This window comes from Erpetoichthys calabaricus, chromosome 5 (genome assembly GCF_900747795.2).
Source record: "Erpetoichthys calabaricus chromosome 5, fErpCal1.3, whole genome shotgun sequence".
In the NCBI taxonomy this organism is placed as follows: domain Eukaryota; kingdom Metazoa; phylum Chordata; class Cladistia; order Polypteriformes; family Polypteridae; genus Erpetoichthys; species Erpetoichthys calabaricus.
Window position 1 is genome coordinate 95,575,583 of NC_041398.2, and position 14,946 is coordinate 95,590,528.

Here is a 14,946-nt window from a genome sequence, read left to right on the forward strand (position 1 = left end):
TATATGCAAAAATTACTTCCCATGAACATTTGGCTTTAGTAAATCAGATATGGCATCATTTAATTTGTGCCAGAGCATATAGCACTGATAAAACCAAATTTTGAATGTTTTTTGTAGGCTTTGTGGGCATAAACTTAATATGTTCATTACTTGCATTATAGAGGAACAATAAACATCAATACACATTTTGATAGATCTTGGAGAACTTTTAGCCACAGACTCATTCCACCACAGTGTGCTAAGAAGCACACCTGGGGATGTTTTACGCCCACAGCTATCTAGCAATTCAATGCTTCCTCCCAGATGTATTGTTTAAATTAATCCTGAAATAGTTGCAAAATATACATTGATTTATTTGTTTGTTGATTGATTGATTGGCTGTATTATTTCCCTTGTGAATCTGTATCCTTGTTATTTTTATGTTTCTGCTGCTGTATGCATCTGAATTTCCCCATCAGATTAATAAAGTTTATCAAACTAATGTAATCTAATCTAAGATAAGATAATATATACCACACAATTAAAAATAATAAAAATACTATATTTTAGTATCAAATATAACCACATTTGTTGATATTAAGTATGGAAACCCAGCCTTATTATAAAAGGATTCTGGTTTACTGTTGAAAAAAATCATTAGAAATCATTAAAAAGAGATGTAGCAAATATATGAATTTAAAAATACATCCTAGTGTTTTGTCAAAACACAAACTCAATTTCAGTTTCACTTGAAAGATAATGTAGCTTAACACATGAAGAGTTTTGATATTTCTAAAAATGTAAACTGTACAGAACATAATTTTTTCATAAAACTGCAATCTCCTCAATAACTTTGCTCAAATTACCTTGGGCAAAGCTCATTTGGTGTAACATTGCCAGCAGTGGTAAGCTCTGGAATTAAAATAGGTTCCCCTGGTCTTTTGCGAATGGCAAATGCTTTTTCACGAACTTGTTGTTCTAAAGCTGCACGGTCTACTGGATCAGGACGCTGTGGTTTGGTTGGTTCTCCTTCCATCTCTAAAATGCTTTCTTCCTCATGTACTTCTTCATCTTCTTGTTGCTTCTTCTTTCTTTTGGCCTTCTGGATAATTAAAAAACAGTATTAATACAGTAAATCTGACAAAAAGATGCATCATAATCTACTGTATATTATCATTATAAATACAGTAAACATTCTTCAACAATGATCTGTCACATTTTATATCAATACCAGAGACATAAAATTCTAATATTATTTATTGTGTAATTCAAAGAAACAATGCAACAAATGTAATGGATATAATGCATAATGTAATTGAAATAATAAAACAGTGTCCCAGTAGCAATTATACTATATGAAGAAAAAGGAGAAAAATAACACTTTCACTATGTACCAGCTTGACACATGCAGAGCAGGTTAAAGACTATGAAACCAGGGAAATTAGAAAGGCTCAAGAAAAACCAAAAAAAAAAAAACGTTGGCGCTATACACATGTTGAGAAAGTTAAAGGATATGAAAGTAGAAAAATTAGTAGGAAAATTAGAAAATATAAAAAAGAAAGTAAAGCTTGCAGTAGCGCAAACAAACAAACTTCCTCATTTAACTATGCACCAGTCTAACTTTGGTTTTGCACAATAATTACTACACTGTTGCACCTTAACACTTAATTCTACTTTATTCACAAAATTTTACTTATTTATTATGTTCTACTATACTGTTACCTTTCAATCTATGACATTTTGTTAATCTAACAGATATTCTTCTAACTTTGCACAGTTTTTGATAAGTGGATCAGGATGCATTTCACTGTGTGTTGTCTGTATAACTGTGCATGTGACAAATAAAGAATTTTGAGAATTTCAAAAATGGAGTTTACCGCACATGCATTTATTGGTTACTTTGTTAATGTATATATATTTATCTGTCTGCTTATTTAAAAAGCTAAATTTACCTCAGGAGTCAAAAACGTTCTGTCTAGCCCTTGTACAAAAACCTAGACAAAAGCTGGGGTATCACCTTGGTAACCCCATGTACTTTTGGAACTTAAGAGAGGAAAATAGCACGACTTTACAGACAGAAGTCCAATGCAGAACTCTACTTACTTTTTTACTTTGTAAAAAAAATATATTAACTGCTGATGATGTAGCTCGTTTTGTCTATGCTGAAATTCCAAACAGAGAAACCTATCCTGGCCTCATTAAAAAGATTCAGCATATTGGGACTCGCAAGATTACAAATATTGTTTCTACAGAAGTTCTGAAATAAAAGTGAAACTAATGAAATAGCAACAATTCAAAGAAAAAATAATCTTAAAAAAGTGTGTATCCGGAAAACCAAACACGGGGTTTGGCAAAGCCCCCTAGTCTTCATTAAATGACAGCCAAACAGAAATTAGACATGAAACGAGCCAATAGATTATCAATTAAACTGGGGATTCAAATTCCAACCAATTTCACTCCAACCAGTTTCTAAATGATATGCTGATTCTTGTTGTTAATTGAACCCGTCATTTAATTCCATGGCTTGTTGCTGCTCTTGTTCTGCCACAGCAGACATTTCCAAAACTGTTGATTGTCTGTTTTACTGAGATGTTCACCCTTCTTTATTTTCAGCTATTGTGTGATGGACACAGGATAGCTGGTCATGTGGCTGCTTGTTTTGTGTCTCATTATTGTTTGGCTGCTAATTAAGGACAAAGAAACAACTAAGGGATCTGAGTCACGTCAATTAAAACAAAGGCATAAGAAGTTAATTAGCAGCAAAAACTGATCACTAATTAAGGAGATGGTTAGAATGAAAACCTGCACCCACTGCTGCCCTCCAGGACCGAAGTTCGACACCCCTGATTTATATGATAACAGGCCAAAGATCTGAAATTTGTGAATTCCAATTTCAATCCTAAACTCAAGCATTTAGCTTTTAAAGTAAAAAAAAAACCCTGAAAAATCTCAATTGCAGTAATCAAAGCCACTAAACTCTAATTACAAAAAAATACTGACTGCATGTTATACCTTTATTATCATGCTAAATTTACCTTTACATTGGACTAAAATGTGAAAAATAAACTTCAGTGGTACTACATATTGCATATACAGGTGGAATCCCATTATAACAAAACTCATGGGACCATAAAAATATTTCTTTATACCAAATATGGGGAAAATACATATACTATTGTGTCCGCAGTTTTCCATCTCTAACGGCAAAGGCACAAGGACAGCTCTGTAGCTGCTCTGATGCATCTGGTAAACAGAAAACTAATTAATTTGTTGTCCTCTTCGGGATCAGGCTTACCACATAACATGCTTTTCACATGATGTTTAAAACATTTAATACCAGGCTTTGATCTAGGGTTCCTGAGACTCAACACAGAAAGTGTAGGCGCAGAATTAAGCAGTTTTTGCATCGCATTATTATTTTTGGCGGCCATTCTTTGCCCAAAAAACATTTTGTTATACTGAAATTTACATTTCATTAAAATGAAATTCATTTAATATTATATTGTATGAATGTTTGTCCAGGCCCATAAAAAGTATTTGTTATTGTAAAAATTTCATTACTTCTGTATTCACTATAATGGGATTTGACATATATTTTGGTAAATTCATAACTTTTATTGTATTCTTATCGTATGTGACTATATAGCTAAACTCTTGAGGTGTACTTTTCAAAATTCACTGAATACTACGGAAAGACTACAGACTGAGGAAAGAAATGTTATTCATTTATGTATATAAAAAAGATGATCAAGCAGATCCAAGTAGCATATTAATTCCTTTTCTGTAATCATCAATTATAATATGTACACATATATGCAAAGACATTACATATAGTACTTTTCTGAACAAGAGAATAAAAGAAAAAGAAACATAACATACTTGCTTTTTTTTCCATGCTTTCCATTCTGCATACTTTGCTTCATAATCTGTAAGTTTCTTTTGACATTCTTCTTCGTACTGTTCAACTAGCTCACTTACTTCAGCCTGGATTTCAGATTCATAATTCTGCTCTTCTTCCATTTTGTTTACTTCATCTCTAAAAAGAAAACAATAATTATAACTAAGTAAATTTTTGTACACCTACTTTACACTATTCCAAAACCCCACTGTTTACCTATTGGTTCTGTAAATAACTAACAAGCTTTATAAATCCTCCTTTCTGTAATTCTCTCTGTAGGACCATCTGAGTAGTTTTACTAGTACTGTATTAACATTGACAAATCACCTAAAAACATACCCTTCGTCTGGTGAATTTTTGAAAAGTTATGCTCCTGTCCATTTTAATTGCAAGATTATACTTGTGTACCTGATATACTCATGATACATGAATGTACTATTTTGAATTCTGAACTCAATTTTATTTTACAGATTACTGACATTTTTTATATCCCTGTGCTTCATCATATTTTCAATGACCTTATGTTGTATAAACCCATCTTGTTGTTCTTGAGTGTGTTCTTGTGTACTTTGCAAAACGAATTGTGAAGTATTATGTAAAATTCACTATAGTCAGACAAATTTACTCAGTTGTATAGATTTTTTTCCCAACTTGAACTGAACTCAAGAAGCAGTTCCTGAAGATGTTAAATAAGAAGCAGATGGCTATAGTTTTTCCTAGTACTGCATTCAGTTACCATGGCCTTGTGTTCTCCTATATCATCTATTGTTCCCTTTTCCGTCATTGTTTGTTCTGGAAAATTATTTCAAAGTTGTACGTGTGGATTATATTGCAAAATTTATCTGGGCTCCAAGAAATTCACATTGAGTAAACCTCACTTTCTGATAAGCTTAAACTGATTAAATGCCCAACCTACCGTGAGCATTCTGTTTATTGAAGAGGACACAAGTGCCTCAGTAAAATACCGTTTTATATCCACACTATAATATTCTATTAATTTACTTTTGATATACATTAAGTTTCATACAATCTAATCTTATTTGTGGATTTATGCTACACCAATAAACTTTCAGTATACACTAATACAAATGTAGGGTATGCAATTGTAACAGTATGAAACAGTTATTGCTTAAAATCCTATCCATACTTAAATACCTGAGCCATAAAGCTTTTAGGAATATTTCAGATACATTACATATACAATTAAAGAAAATATATTTTATTGTAGCCTTTCTATAAGGATACATATGTCCTTTTCACAAAACAATAAGTAAATGTAACAAAGAAATAATGCAAAAATGTAAAAATTGCTATACATCATTGACAAATAAAGCAAAATTATAACCTTCTTAAACGGAGCTTAAGTGGAGTATTTGTAAATCTCTGAAACTCCCGTAGTGCCTTTATATCCTTCCAAACTTTTATAATACCCTTCAACAACATCCGATCCTTTTCTAGTTCAAGATTGAGCAATTTTCTTGTATGTCTGTTTTAATATAAATACAAAAATACAAATGGGACTGGTTATAACACATAGCCATACATATCTGTAGCCAGTTAGTAATTACTTTAAATTAACTGAAAGACACAGAAAAGTAATATTCTATCCACCATCCTGGAGAAGCTAAAATGAAAACTACACCAATAAACTTTTCATTTGAAAGGTTACTAACAAACATAGAAAAATAAATAAATAAGCATTATTCTCTAAACTTACTAAAATAAGAAAAGGCATGAAAATGAGTTAAAAGAATGTTAAACCTTCAGTTCTTTTATAATTCAAAAGAAAATTGATTATACAGTTATCAAATTTTCTTTATTGTAGACAGAAAGTATACTTTTATAAAGATGACTTGCCTTAAAAAAGGCATCAGGAGCTGAGACACAAATAAAAGTGATAAAGAATACAATCTTGTTAAAGCCAAAATCATTAAGGTTGTCTTTAAGGACAGGGCTGTCTTACACTACTGATTTATGGCATCATGCTAGTAAACTCTAGAATGAGCATTTGAGAGTCTCTAGAATAAAATGGCATATGCGCACTTCCACCTTTCACAGATCTGCCCTGTCAATGGTGGCAAGGTGTGCAATTTTCCTCTCTGGCAGTGCCATGGAGTAAACCTTTTCAGTCTCATGTTCATCTTCCTAGTTCATCCTTTTTTTGTTTTATTTACAACTCATAAAGTTCAGGGCATGTAGCATCTTTTTATAAGGCCAGATTCCTTTGCACCCTCTTTTCTTTGTTTTGCTCCTTTACTCCCTTAAAGAAACCTGTCTCTACTCATTACTTTTATTCTGTAAGTCTACCTACAAAACACTTATTTTAATCTGACAACGATCCTGTGATCTTGCTTCTCTGTCTTCTCTCTGCTGGTAAAATATTGTTAAGAATGTGAGATTTTGTTTCAGAAACCCTAGCTACCAATTAAACTAACACAAAATAATTCATAGGCTTTACCCTATTCCACATAATTGTTTTCTCATCTGTCTTTCTTCTAATTCACTTTGTCATTTATGTTCCCTTGGTTTCCCTGGAACCTTCCTCCATATGTTCTGGCACTGCCCTCCTGTTCTCTATTTCTAGTTACAGAAAAGCCAGTTTCCTTTTTCCTTTCTGTCTACAAATGTCATTTGTATTCCTCAAACTCTATTTCTGTTGGGCCTTTCAATGCTCTAGCCTCTCACCAGTGTGAACTGCCCTGTCTTGGCTTTACAGCGGTTAAAATACTTCTTGTCACACAATGGAAATCTCCTGTGCTTCTTTCTTCTGACAATTGGCAATCATCCTTTTCTGATCTGATTCTTTTGGAACTGATTCCTTCTGGAATTAATGGAGCATCCTTAGTATTTATTGAGAACTGGTCAGCCTCAGTTTCAAAAATTAAAACTTTATCATATTATGCCCTTTGACATACATTTACAGCTAAAATAGTGTATTTTACATAAAGCATAATTTGCTGGATTTGTGTGTCACTTGAACTCAGAGATGTCTTCTGGTGGTTAAAGAAGTTGAGGCATTTTTAAAAATATGATGAAAAAGAAATACATGAAGACAATTTGCAAAACTGCACTGTGATGATCTTGAGGTGTCATGTGTGTACTGGCATACCTGATTTCCATTTTATACTCTTCAACTCGATGTTGTGTTGCCGGATTTAAGATTAACCCACCGTGCAGCTGCATAATATTTTGTACTGCATTTCTCAGTGCATGCAGCTGAAAAGACAAAAGCAATAAAATTTATTTTCAATGAAGTTTTTTCAGTTTTTCAATAATGTGCACACATTTTCATATAATTTTTGAAAGAGGAAGATCAGTATTTTTCAAATCAAACATTAATTTGCCTTGTGAAAATGTGCTCTGAAATAAAACATTTCTTATAAATTAAAAAATATACATAATGGAATATAATATATAGAAGTGGTGAAATTTTCAATTTAAGTAAACATGCATTCCATGCTACTGAAGCATGTCTGTGACAACAAACGAACACTAAAAGTAACACAATCCATTACAGATTCTTGGACTTTTTCTTGGACAAAAGGATAATAATAATAATTCATTACATTTATATAGCGCTTTTCTCAGTACTCAAAGCGCTATCCACACAGGGAGGAAATGGGAAGCGAACCCTCAATCTTCCACAGTCTCCTTACTGCAAAGCAGCAGCACTACCACTGCGCCACCTGTGAGGATGGTGTTCACTCGTGTTCATGCATCTCCTTACAACTTCTGTTGTAAGTGTAATTTGACTTTTTCCACCTATGCACAAGTAATCATCAGTTTTCTATAGACCAGTCACTAACATCAGTATCCATATTTGTTGCCATTGGTCTCTCCAAGGCTATTTCATCAATGGTTTTATTCAGCCATTGCTTATAACAAATGATGCCCTGAACAAAAGTGTACTGAGTGTCTGATATAGAGGCAAAGCAGTCAGTGTTGTGATATCATCTGATTTTAATATTCATCTGCTGTCAAACCACTGTGTACATGATTCAAAACATATACCAGCAGCAGACGCATAATCAAATGTGCTCAAGTCATAGTTTTTATACGCAATACTAGTGCACATAGTGAGTCACATGCAGACCCTGTGATTTGCTAGAAAATAAGTACTAAAATTATCCAGTTTTTAGAAATCACCACACTTAGCTCCTTCATAACTTATTTTTAATATTCTTTCCAAAATCTTCCATGTTTAAAATATTTTATTGATTTGACACTGTGCAATAAAGGACTACATTACAGCTGAATATTTCTGCTGCAGCCTCATGATTCTAGTAAATCAAGATTTGATTTCTGGCTAGAATAGTGCCTGTAGTTTGCATGTAGCTTGTTGTTTTCTCTGGGAGTTCCAGTTTCCTCCTGTATCCCAAAGACTTGTAAAGACTGGCAGCATTTTAAAGTCCACCTCTTGCACCACAAGGATTACTGATATATGCAATTGCATTTACTCAAGAGTATTTCATATAAGAAACCATACATGTGTGCATTTGGGATGTAAAAAGAAACCAAAATATCCTAAGAAAATAATATGTAAAAGTAAAAACTAAGAAAACTGCATTTACATGACTACAATTCTGACCGAGTCAGGATTCAAACCCAGCTTCCTACAGCTAAAAGGCTGTTTTTCTTTGTTTCTCAATTAAATATACATTTTGTAATTAATGGGGAAAGTTTAATTTAAATTTTGAAAGCTGCATAGAATACATTAAAACATCATTCAAATAATAGAAAGAACCTTATTTGTCAGTAGATTGCTGAGGTTCTTCTGTTGTCGCACAAGAAATTGATCATACATCTGAGCCAGCTTGACTGCCAGGACATGCTCACGGCTAAATAATGAATGGTGAGTGAAAATCAGTCCTGAAACATCAATGTCCAATTGAAAGTCTCCTTGTGGGTCTCCAGTACCAAGTATATAGTGATTGGTGAATTTTGATTTTGTAGCCTGTAATTTAAGAAACAGAAACAATTAATGACATTTTTTATAAGTGCTTTTCCAAAGAAAGAATACACACCTTAATTTGTTAAGAGTTCATTTGAGAAACTTCTTATGGAGTAAGACAAGGTCATTTTTATAAGTACCTCCCAAATTAAACAATGTATGGTTTAATCTTTCAAGAGCTCATGTGAAGGACATTTTATAGAGTAAAGAAAGCCTTTCATCATAACTCAGATGAGAAGGAATGAAGATAATTTAGGACACAAAAAAACAGTGTAAACTTGAGCTGCTCTTTTCTATGGTCATTCCTCCTGAACCATATATATCATGCACTTGACCAAGTCTCACAGGCTATAATCATTACTGACCATTCCCAATGCTTGTGGTTGGTCAGCCAGTTGGTAAACATCCGCCATGTCCTCACATTTGCAAGAAGCAGATCATAGATATGTGATACCAAACCTGACAATTAATAAAAAGAGTACAGGATACGTGTTTAACCCTAATTGTGGATGTTTACTGACTAGCCGACCAACCACAAGCGTTACCTGGTAAGTAATCTTCCAAATAATCAGATTGCAATTCAGACCTATGAATGTAATACTGCAATCTTCACCCTGACAAGAAAATGAACCAGCCGCCGTGGTACAATGTCAGAGGCTTTGCCTCAGCTGCTGACATCACGAGGTTCAATCCCTGTAAAGCAAATGTGCATGTACCCAATTAGGGCGAAACACATATTGTGTGTCATATATATATATTAGATATTAGTGCTGGCCAGCAATTAAAATTTTTAATCGCGATTAATCGCAGACAATCACAACAATCACATAGTTATGTGCAAAATTCAATAATGAACTCAAAAGTGCATTACATGTATTTGGTTTGCAAACACTTTAAACAAATAAGGTGCTTTTTAACAGCAGTATTCCCTTTACATAGTAGCAGCTAAAATAGTTCTTGTAAATCTGTACTTAAATATTAATGTAATCAAATCAAATATAAAACCAAAGCTACTTGCCACTGCCAGGGCATTAATGTTTTATCTAGTTTGTTATAGAAAAACAAGTTACCCTCAGAGTCCAAAGCCACGATCACAACATTATAACAGTCACCTTCCAAGGAACAGCAAGTTAACATTTCTAAATCTGTTTTCTTTTTTATCTGAACAGATACCAGCAGAAACATTTTCTTCTTTCGGGGAGCAGCATAAAATGTCCATGTTCAGTAGCAACTCTTTGAGGGCTAATATTTTTTCCAAAAAACTCAGTTTTCTATTTTTTTTTTAAATTTTATTTATTAATTTTATTGTAATCATTCCATACAAATAGATCAATTTATAACAAAAAAAAATTGAAGACAAATCAAACCCCACCCCTGAGAAGGAGAGCTTAGCCAAAGGAAAATTGCTTAGGGCTTTTTAATAAGGCAACAATAAACAAAAGAAAGGAAGAAATATATATAGGTAAATAAAAAAATGGAGAAGAGAATTAAATGTGGTAATAGTTATTTCTCTCATTCTAAAATAATATTGATTAGATCCTGCCAGGTTTTAAAAATATTCTGTACAGATCCTCTAACTGAGAATTTGATTTTTTCCAATTTCAAATACAGTAATCCCTCCTCCATCGCGGGGGTTGCGTTCCAGAGCCACCCGCGAAATAGGAAAATCCGCGAAGTAGAAACCATATGTTTATATGGTTATTTTTAGAATGTCATGCTTGGGTCACAGATTTGCGCAGAAACACAGGAGGTTGTAGAGAGACAGGAACGTTATTCAAACACTGCAAACAAACATTTGTCTCTTTTTCAAAAGTTTAAACTGTGCTCCATGACAAGACAGAGATGACAGTTCTGTCTCACAATTAGAAGAATGCAAACATATCTTCCTTTTCAAAGGAGTGCAAAGCAAGCAGTCAAAAAAAAAATCAATAGGGCTTTTTGGCTTTTAAGTATGCGAAGCACCGCCGGTACAAAGCTGTTGAAGGCGGCAGCTCACACCCCCTCTGTCAGGAGCAGGAAGACAGAGAGAGAGAGATAGCGAGAGACAGATAAAAAAAATCAATACGTGCTCTTTGAGCTTTTAAGTATGCGAAGCTCCGTGCAGCATGTCCTTCAGGAAGCAGCTGCACACAGCCCCCCTGCTCACACCCCCCTACGTCAGCGCAAGAGAGAGAGAGAGAGAAAGTAAGCTGGATAGCTTCTCAGCCATCTGCCAATAGCGTCCCTTGTATGAAATCAACTGGGCAAACCAACTGAGGAAGCATGTACCAGAAATTAAAAGACCTATTGTCCGCAGAAACCCGCGAAGCAGCGAAAAATCCGCGATATATATTTAAATATGCTTACATATAAAATCCGCGATGGAGTGAAGCTGCGAAAGGCGAAGCGCGATATAGCGAGGGATCACTGTAATATAAAACATCGGTTTCCCACTGACTTATCAGAGGAGAGTTAGGATTCTTCCAATTTAACAAAATAAGTCTGCGTGCCAAAAGTATAGTGAATGCAATCACCGTTTGCTTGTCCTTCTCCACTTCAAGTCCGTCTGGAAGAACCCCGAACACATCTGTTAATGGGTTAGGAGGGATTGTGACCCCAAGGCTGTCTGAAAGGCACTTAAAAATTTTGGTCCAAAATGATGTTAGTTTGGTGCAGGCCCAAAACACGTGACCCAGTGAGGCAGGAGCTTGGTTGCAGCGTTCGCAGGTTGGATCTTGCCCTGGAAACATTTTGGACAGTTTTAAGTGAGACAGATGAGCTCGATATATAATTTTTAGTTGAATAATTCTATGCTTTGCGCATATGGAGCTCGAGTGAATTCTCTGCTTTGCTACCTTCCACTCCTTTTCTGATATATTGATTAAGAGATCTTCTTCCCAATGTCCTCTTGGGTCTTTGAAAGGTAGGGACTCTAATAAGATTTTATATAATGCGGAAATGGTGTTTAATTCCTCGAAATTGAGCAGTATTTTTTCCAGCATGGTGGAGGGTACGAGGTAAGGAAAATCGGGCAGTTTCTGTTTAACAAAATTTCTAATTTGAAGATAGTGAAAGAAATGTGTAGCTGGGAGGTTGAATTTGGAACGTAATTGTTCAAAAGATGCAAATATGTTGTCTATATAAAGATCTCTGAGCATTTTAATCCCAAAACTTTTCCAGATATTAAAAACTGGATATGTTTGCGAGGTTTAAAAGAGGTGGTTCTCTTGCAGAGGTGCCACGGATAAAAGATTTTCCATCTTAAAATGCTTTCTAAGTTGGTTCCATATTCTAAGTGAGTAAAGCACAATTGGGTTATTAGTATATTTGCGATAACTTGCATTTATTGGAGCGCAGAGCAGGGAGAATAAAGAAGTACTACAGGATTTTACTTCTATTGCGAACCAAGCCTGTGTAAGTTCATTTTTTTGTGTCCAGGTTTTTATGGCTTGTATGTTTGCTGCCCAGTAATAAAACTGAAAATTAGGTAAAGCCATGCCACCTTCTGCCTGAGGTCTTTGTAGGGTCGCTCTTCGGATACGTGGGTGTTTTGAGTTCCAAATGAATGAGGTTATTGTTGAATCTTACTGCTTAAAAAACGATTTATTGATATATATTGGAATGTTTTGAAATAAAAAAAGAAGTTTAGGAAGGATATTCATCTTAACAACATTAATTCTTCCGGCTAGAGTGAGATAAAGGGTTGAACATCTATGCAAGTCTTGCTTAATTTTTTCCAAACAGACGGCAAAATTTTGTTGATAAAGAGCTTTATGTTTACTTGTGATATTTACCCCTAGGTATTTAAACTGATCTGCTATGGTAAATGGTAGGGTGTCCAATCTGATATTATATGCTTGTGAATTCACTGGAAAGAGTATGTACTTTTATTCAGATTAATTCTAAGACCAGATAACTTTTGAAATTCTGTAAGTGCTGTTAAAACTGCAGGCACAGTGTTTTCTGGGTCTGATATATATAAAACCATATCATCTGCATATAGAGAAATTTTCTGTTCAAGTCCTTCTCTGATAATCCCTTTTATCTGATAGGAATTTCAGCAGTGAACCGCCAGTGGTTCAATGGCGATTGCAAACAGCAGTGGTGACAAGGGACATCCTTGTCTGGTACCACGTTCTAGCTTAAAGTAGTCTGAACCAAGGTTATTATAGTTAACTAAAACTAAAATCAAAACTGAAACTATTATTAAAAAAACATTTTCGTAAACTGAAATAAAATAATTAACAAAACCGAAATGAAAAACTAAAACTAAACGAAACTATTAAAGTAGCTGGAAAGACTAACTGAAATAAAATAATAATTTACTAAAATATTTTTGGTTTTGGTTTTTGAATGAATATTCTTGCCTTTAGTCTTTAACCCTTGTAAGTTTTAACTCTAAAACAGAAAGTCATCCACCACGAACCGCCTGCACATATTCATCCAGTGAACGGTGGCTGGTGATGGAGGGCGGCTGTTCACACAGCATTTGCGGTGACAGAGCAAGCTGAGTGCGTGTGCGTAAAGCGTGTGAAACAGAAAGCGATTTGCGTGCCGCCTTTCTTTGTGCTTGTTGTATATCAAGATGTAATTCAAACGGCTGAAATCAGAATGTGCTGGTCAACAAAACGTTTACCATATGGACAGAAAAATCACGAGTGAGTAACATTTCAGTTTATTTCTCAGTTGTGTGCTTTTTGTTGACAGCAATTCACCTGCCACTTAGCAAAGGAGAAATCGTTTTTACTTTCTCATATACAAAGTATAGAGAAAGTATAGTAACCATGAAAAAATTAGACCTCGATATTTTGATGAATCTTGACGTTATAGACTAACCAGTGTCCAACAATACTATTTTTTGGAATTGTGTGTGTTAACACGATAACTCAAAAACGCAACTAGATAGATGGATGAAATTCGGCATGTGGTTGTTACACCATAGATCTGTATTAACTTTTGGGCCAAATCCATCACCCGGAAGTGGTACTTTACCTGAACACATACTCGATTATTTTTTTTTAATACAGCTGCAGAGTCCGGTTTATTCAATTTTACTTTTATAATAATTGTTCAATATATTATTAATTTGATTTGTTGTTGATGGTTCCTTAATGTACATAATATAAAAATATAATCATTGTCTTGCGTTTTACTCCTCAAATATCCATCCCCATATCTGAGTATACAAGAAAGTCTCGAGGAGACCACTCCCGGTTGTTGAAAATAAAACGGCACTGATCGAGACTGACTAGGTCATCATACAAGATCAGCATATTGTTGCTGATCAATCACTTTTGCTTTAAAAACATCATTTAACAACGAAGCAATACAAACAAAGGTAGAGTCTGACAAGTGATGGAAAACTAAACATACTAATGGGTTTTTGTATTTATTCCATATTTATTAATTTATCTTTTTTAGTTCATATTCACAACTGAAAATACCTGATATTGTGAAAGTAATCCATTAGCAGAATTATATTTTTAAACATTTGTCTCCCTTTTTTCAATGTTTTTCTCTCCCTCTCTCAAAATAGATAGCTGAAATCATCATATTCTTTTTGTTCTTAACATCAGCCTTATCATACATATTGTATACCAGGGATTTTTCCTGCCTTGCATCCAAACCTGCTGTGGTAGACTCCAGGTTTCCTGTGATCCTGCTCTGGATAAACAGGTTTAGATAATGTATATGTTGTTCTTAATCTCAGACGCCGTCTCTGTTGTTTTATGCCTATTCGTACTCCTATTACCTTCTCTTGCTCTGCTCATTATGGGTTTACTGTCCTTTATGGTGGTCTATTCAAGACTCACTGCCCTTAACCTTCACACTACATGCTTGTTGTTTCCCTCAATACAGCTAGGTGGGGTCAGCACACTCATTCAAGTCTAAGAGCCCTGTTCTTCCTAAGCCCCTGTGATTTTCATGAGAAAATATTTTAAAAAGTATAAAATTGTGTAAAATTGTTCATATTCAGTGTCTAGTTTTGATTATGCTTGTTTTTATAGGACAAAAGCAAGACCAGATAATAAACTATGTGGTGTAGTAAGCTGCCACTAACATTAAACTCATATCCAAATCTGTTAAGTGTACAGTTCTGTCTGACACAAAACTAACTCTGTAGGCGCTCCATGTCATA

The 14,946-nt window shown here is 34.4% G+C and overlaps 1 protein-coding gene across 2 annotated transcripts in view; it reads right to left on the reverse strand.

Moving 5' to 3' along the window:
- cc2d2a (coiled-coil and C2 domain containing 2A) overlaps positions 1 to 14,946 on the reverse strand; it is a 128,520-nt gene that overhangs the window by 86,380 nt on the left and 27,194 nt on the right. For both annotated transcript variants that reach the window (XM_028801796.2, XM_051928676.1), the window contains exons 14-18: positions 8,622 to 8,831; positions 6,987 to 7,093; positions 5,223 to 5,363; positions 3,859 to 4,015; positions 846 to 1,081 (exon numbers count right to left, since the gene is read on the reverse strand). In XM_028801796.2, the coding sequence (XP_028657629.2) occupies positions 846 to 1,081; positions 3,859 to 4,015; positions 5,223 to 5,363; positions 6,987 to 7,093; positions 8,622 to 8,831 (851 nt within the window). The remainder of the gene's footprint in view (positions 1 to 845; positions 1,082 to 3,858; positions 4,016 to 5,222; positions 5,364 to 6,986; positions 7,094 to 8,621; positions 8,832 to 14,946) is intronic.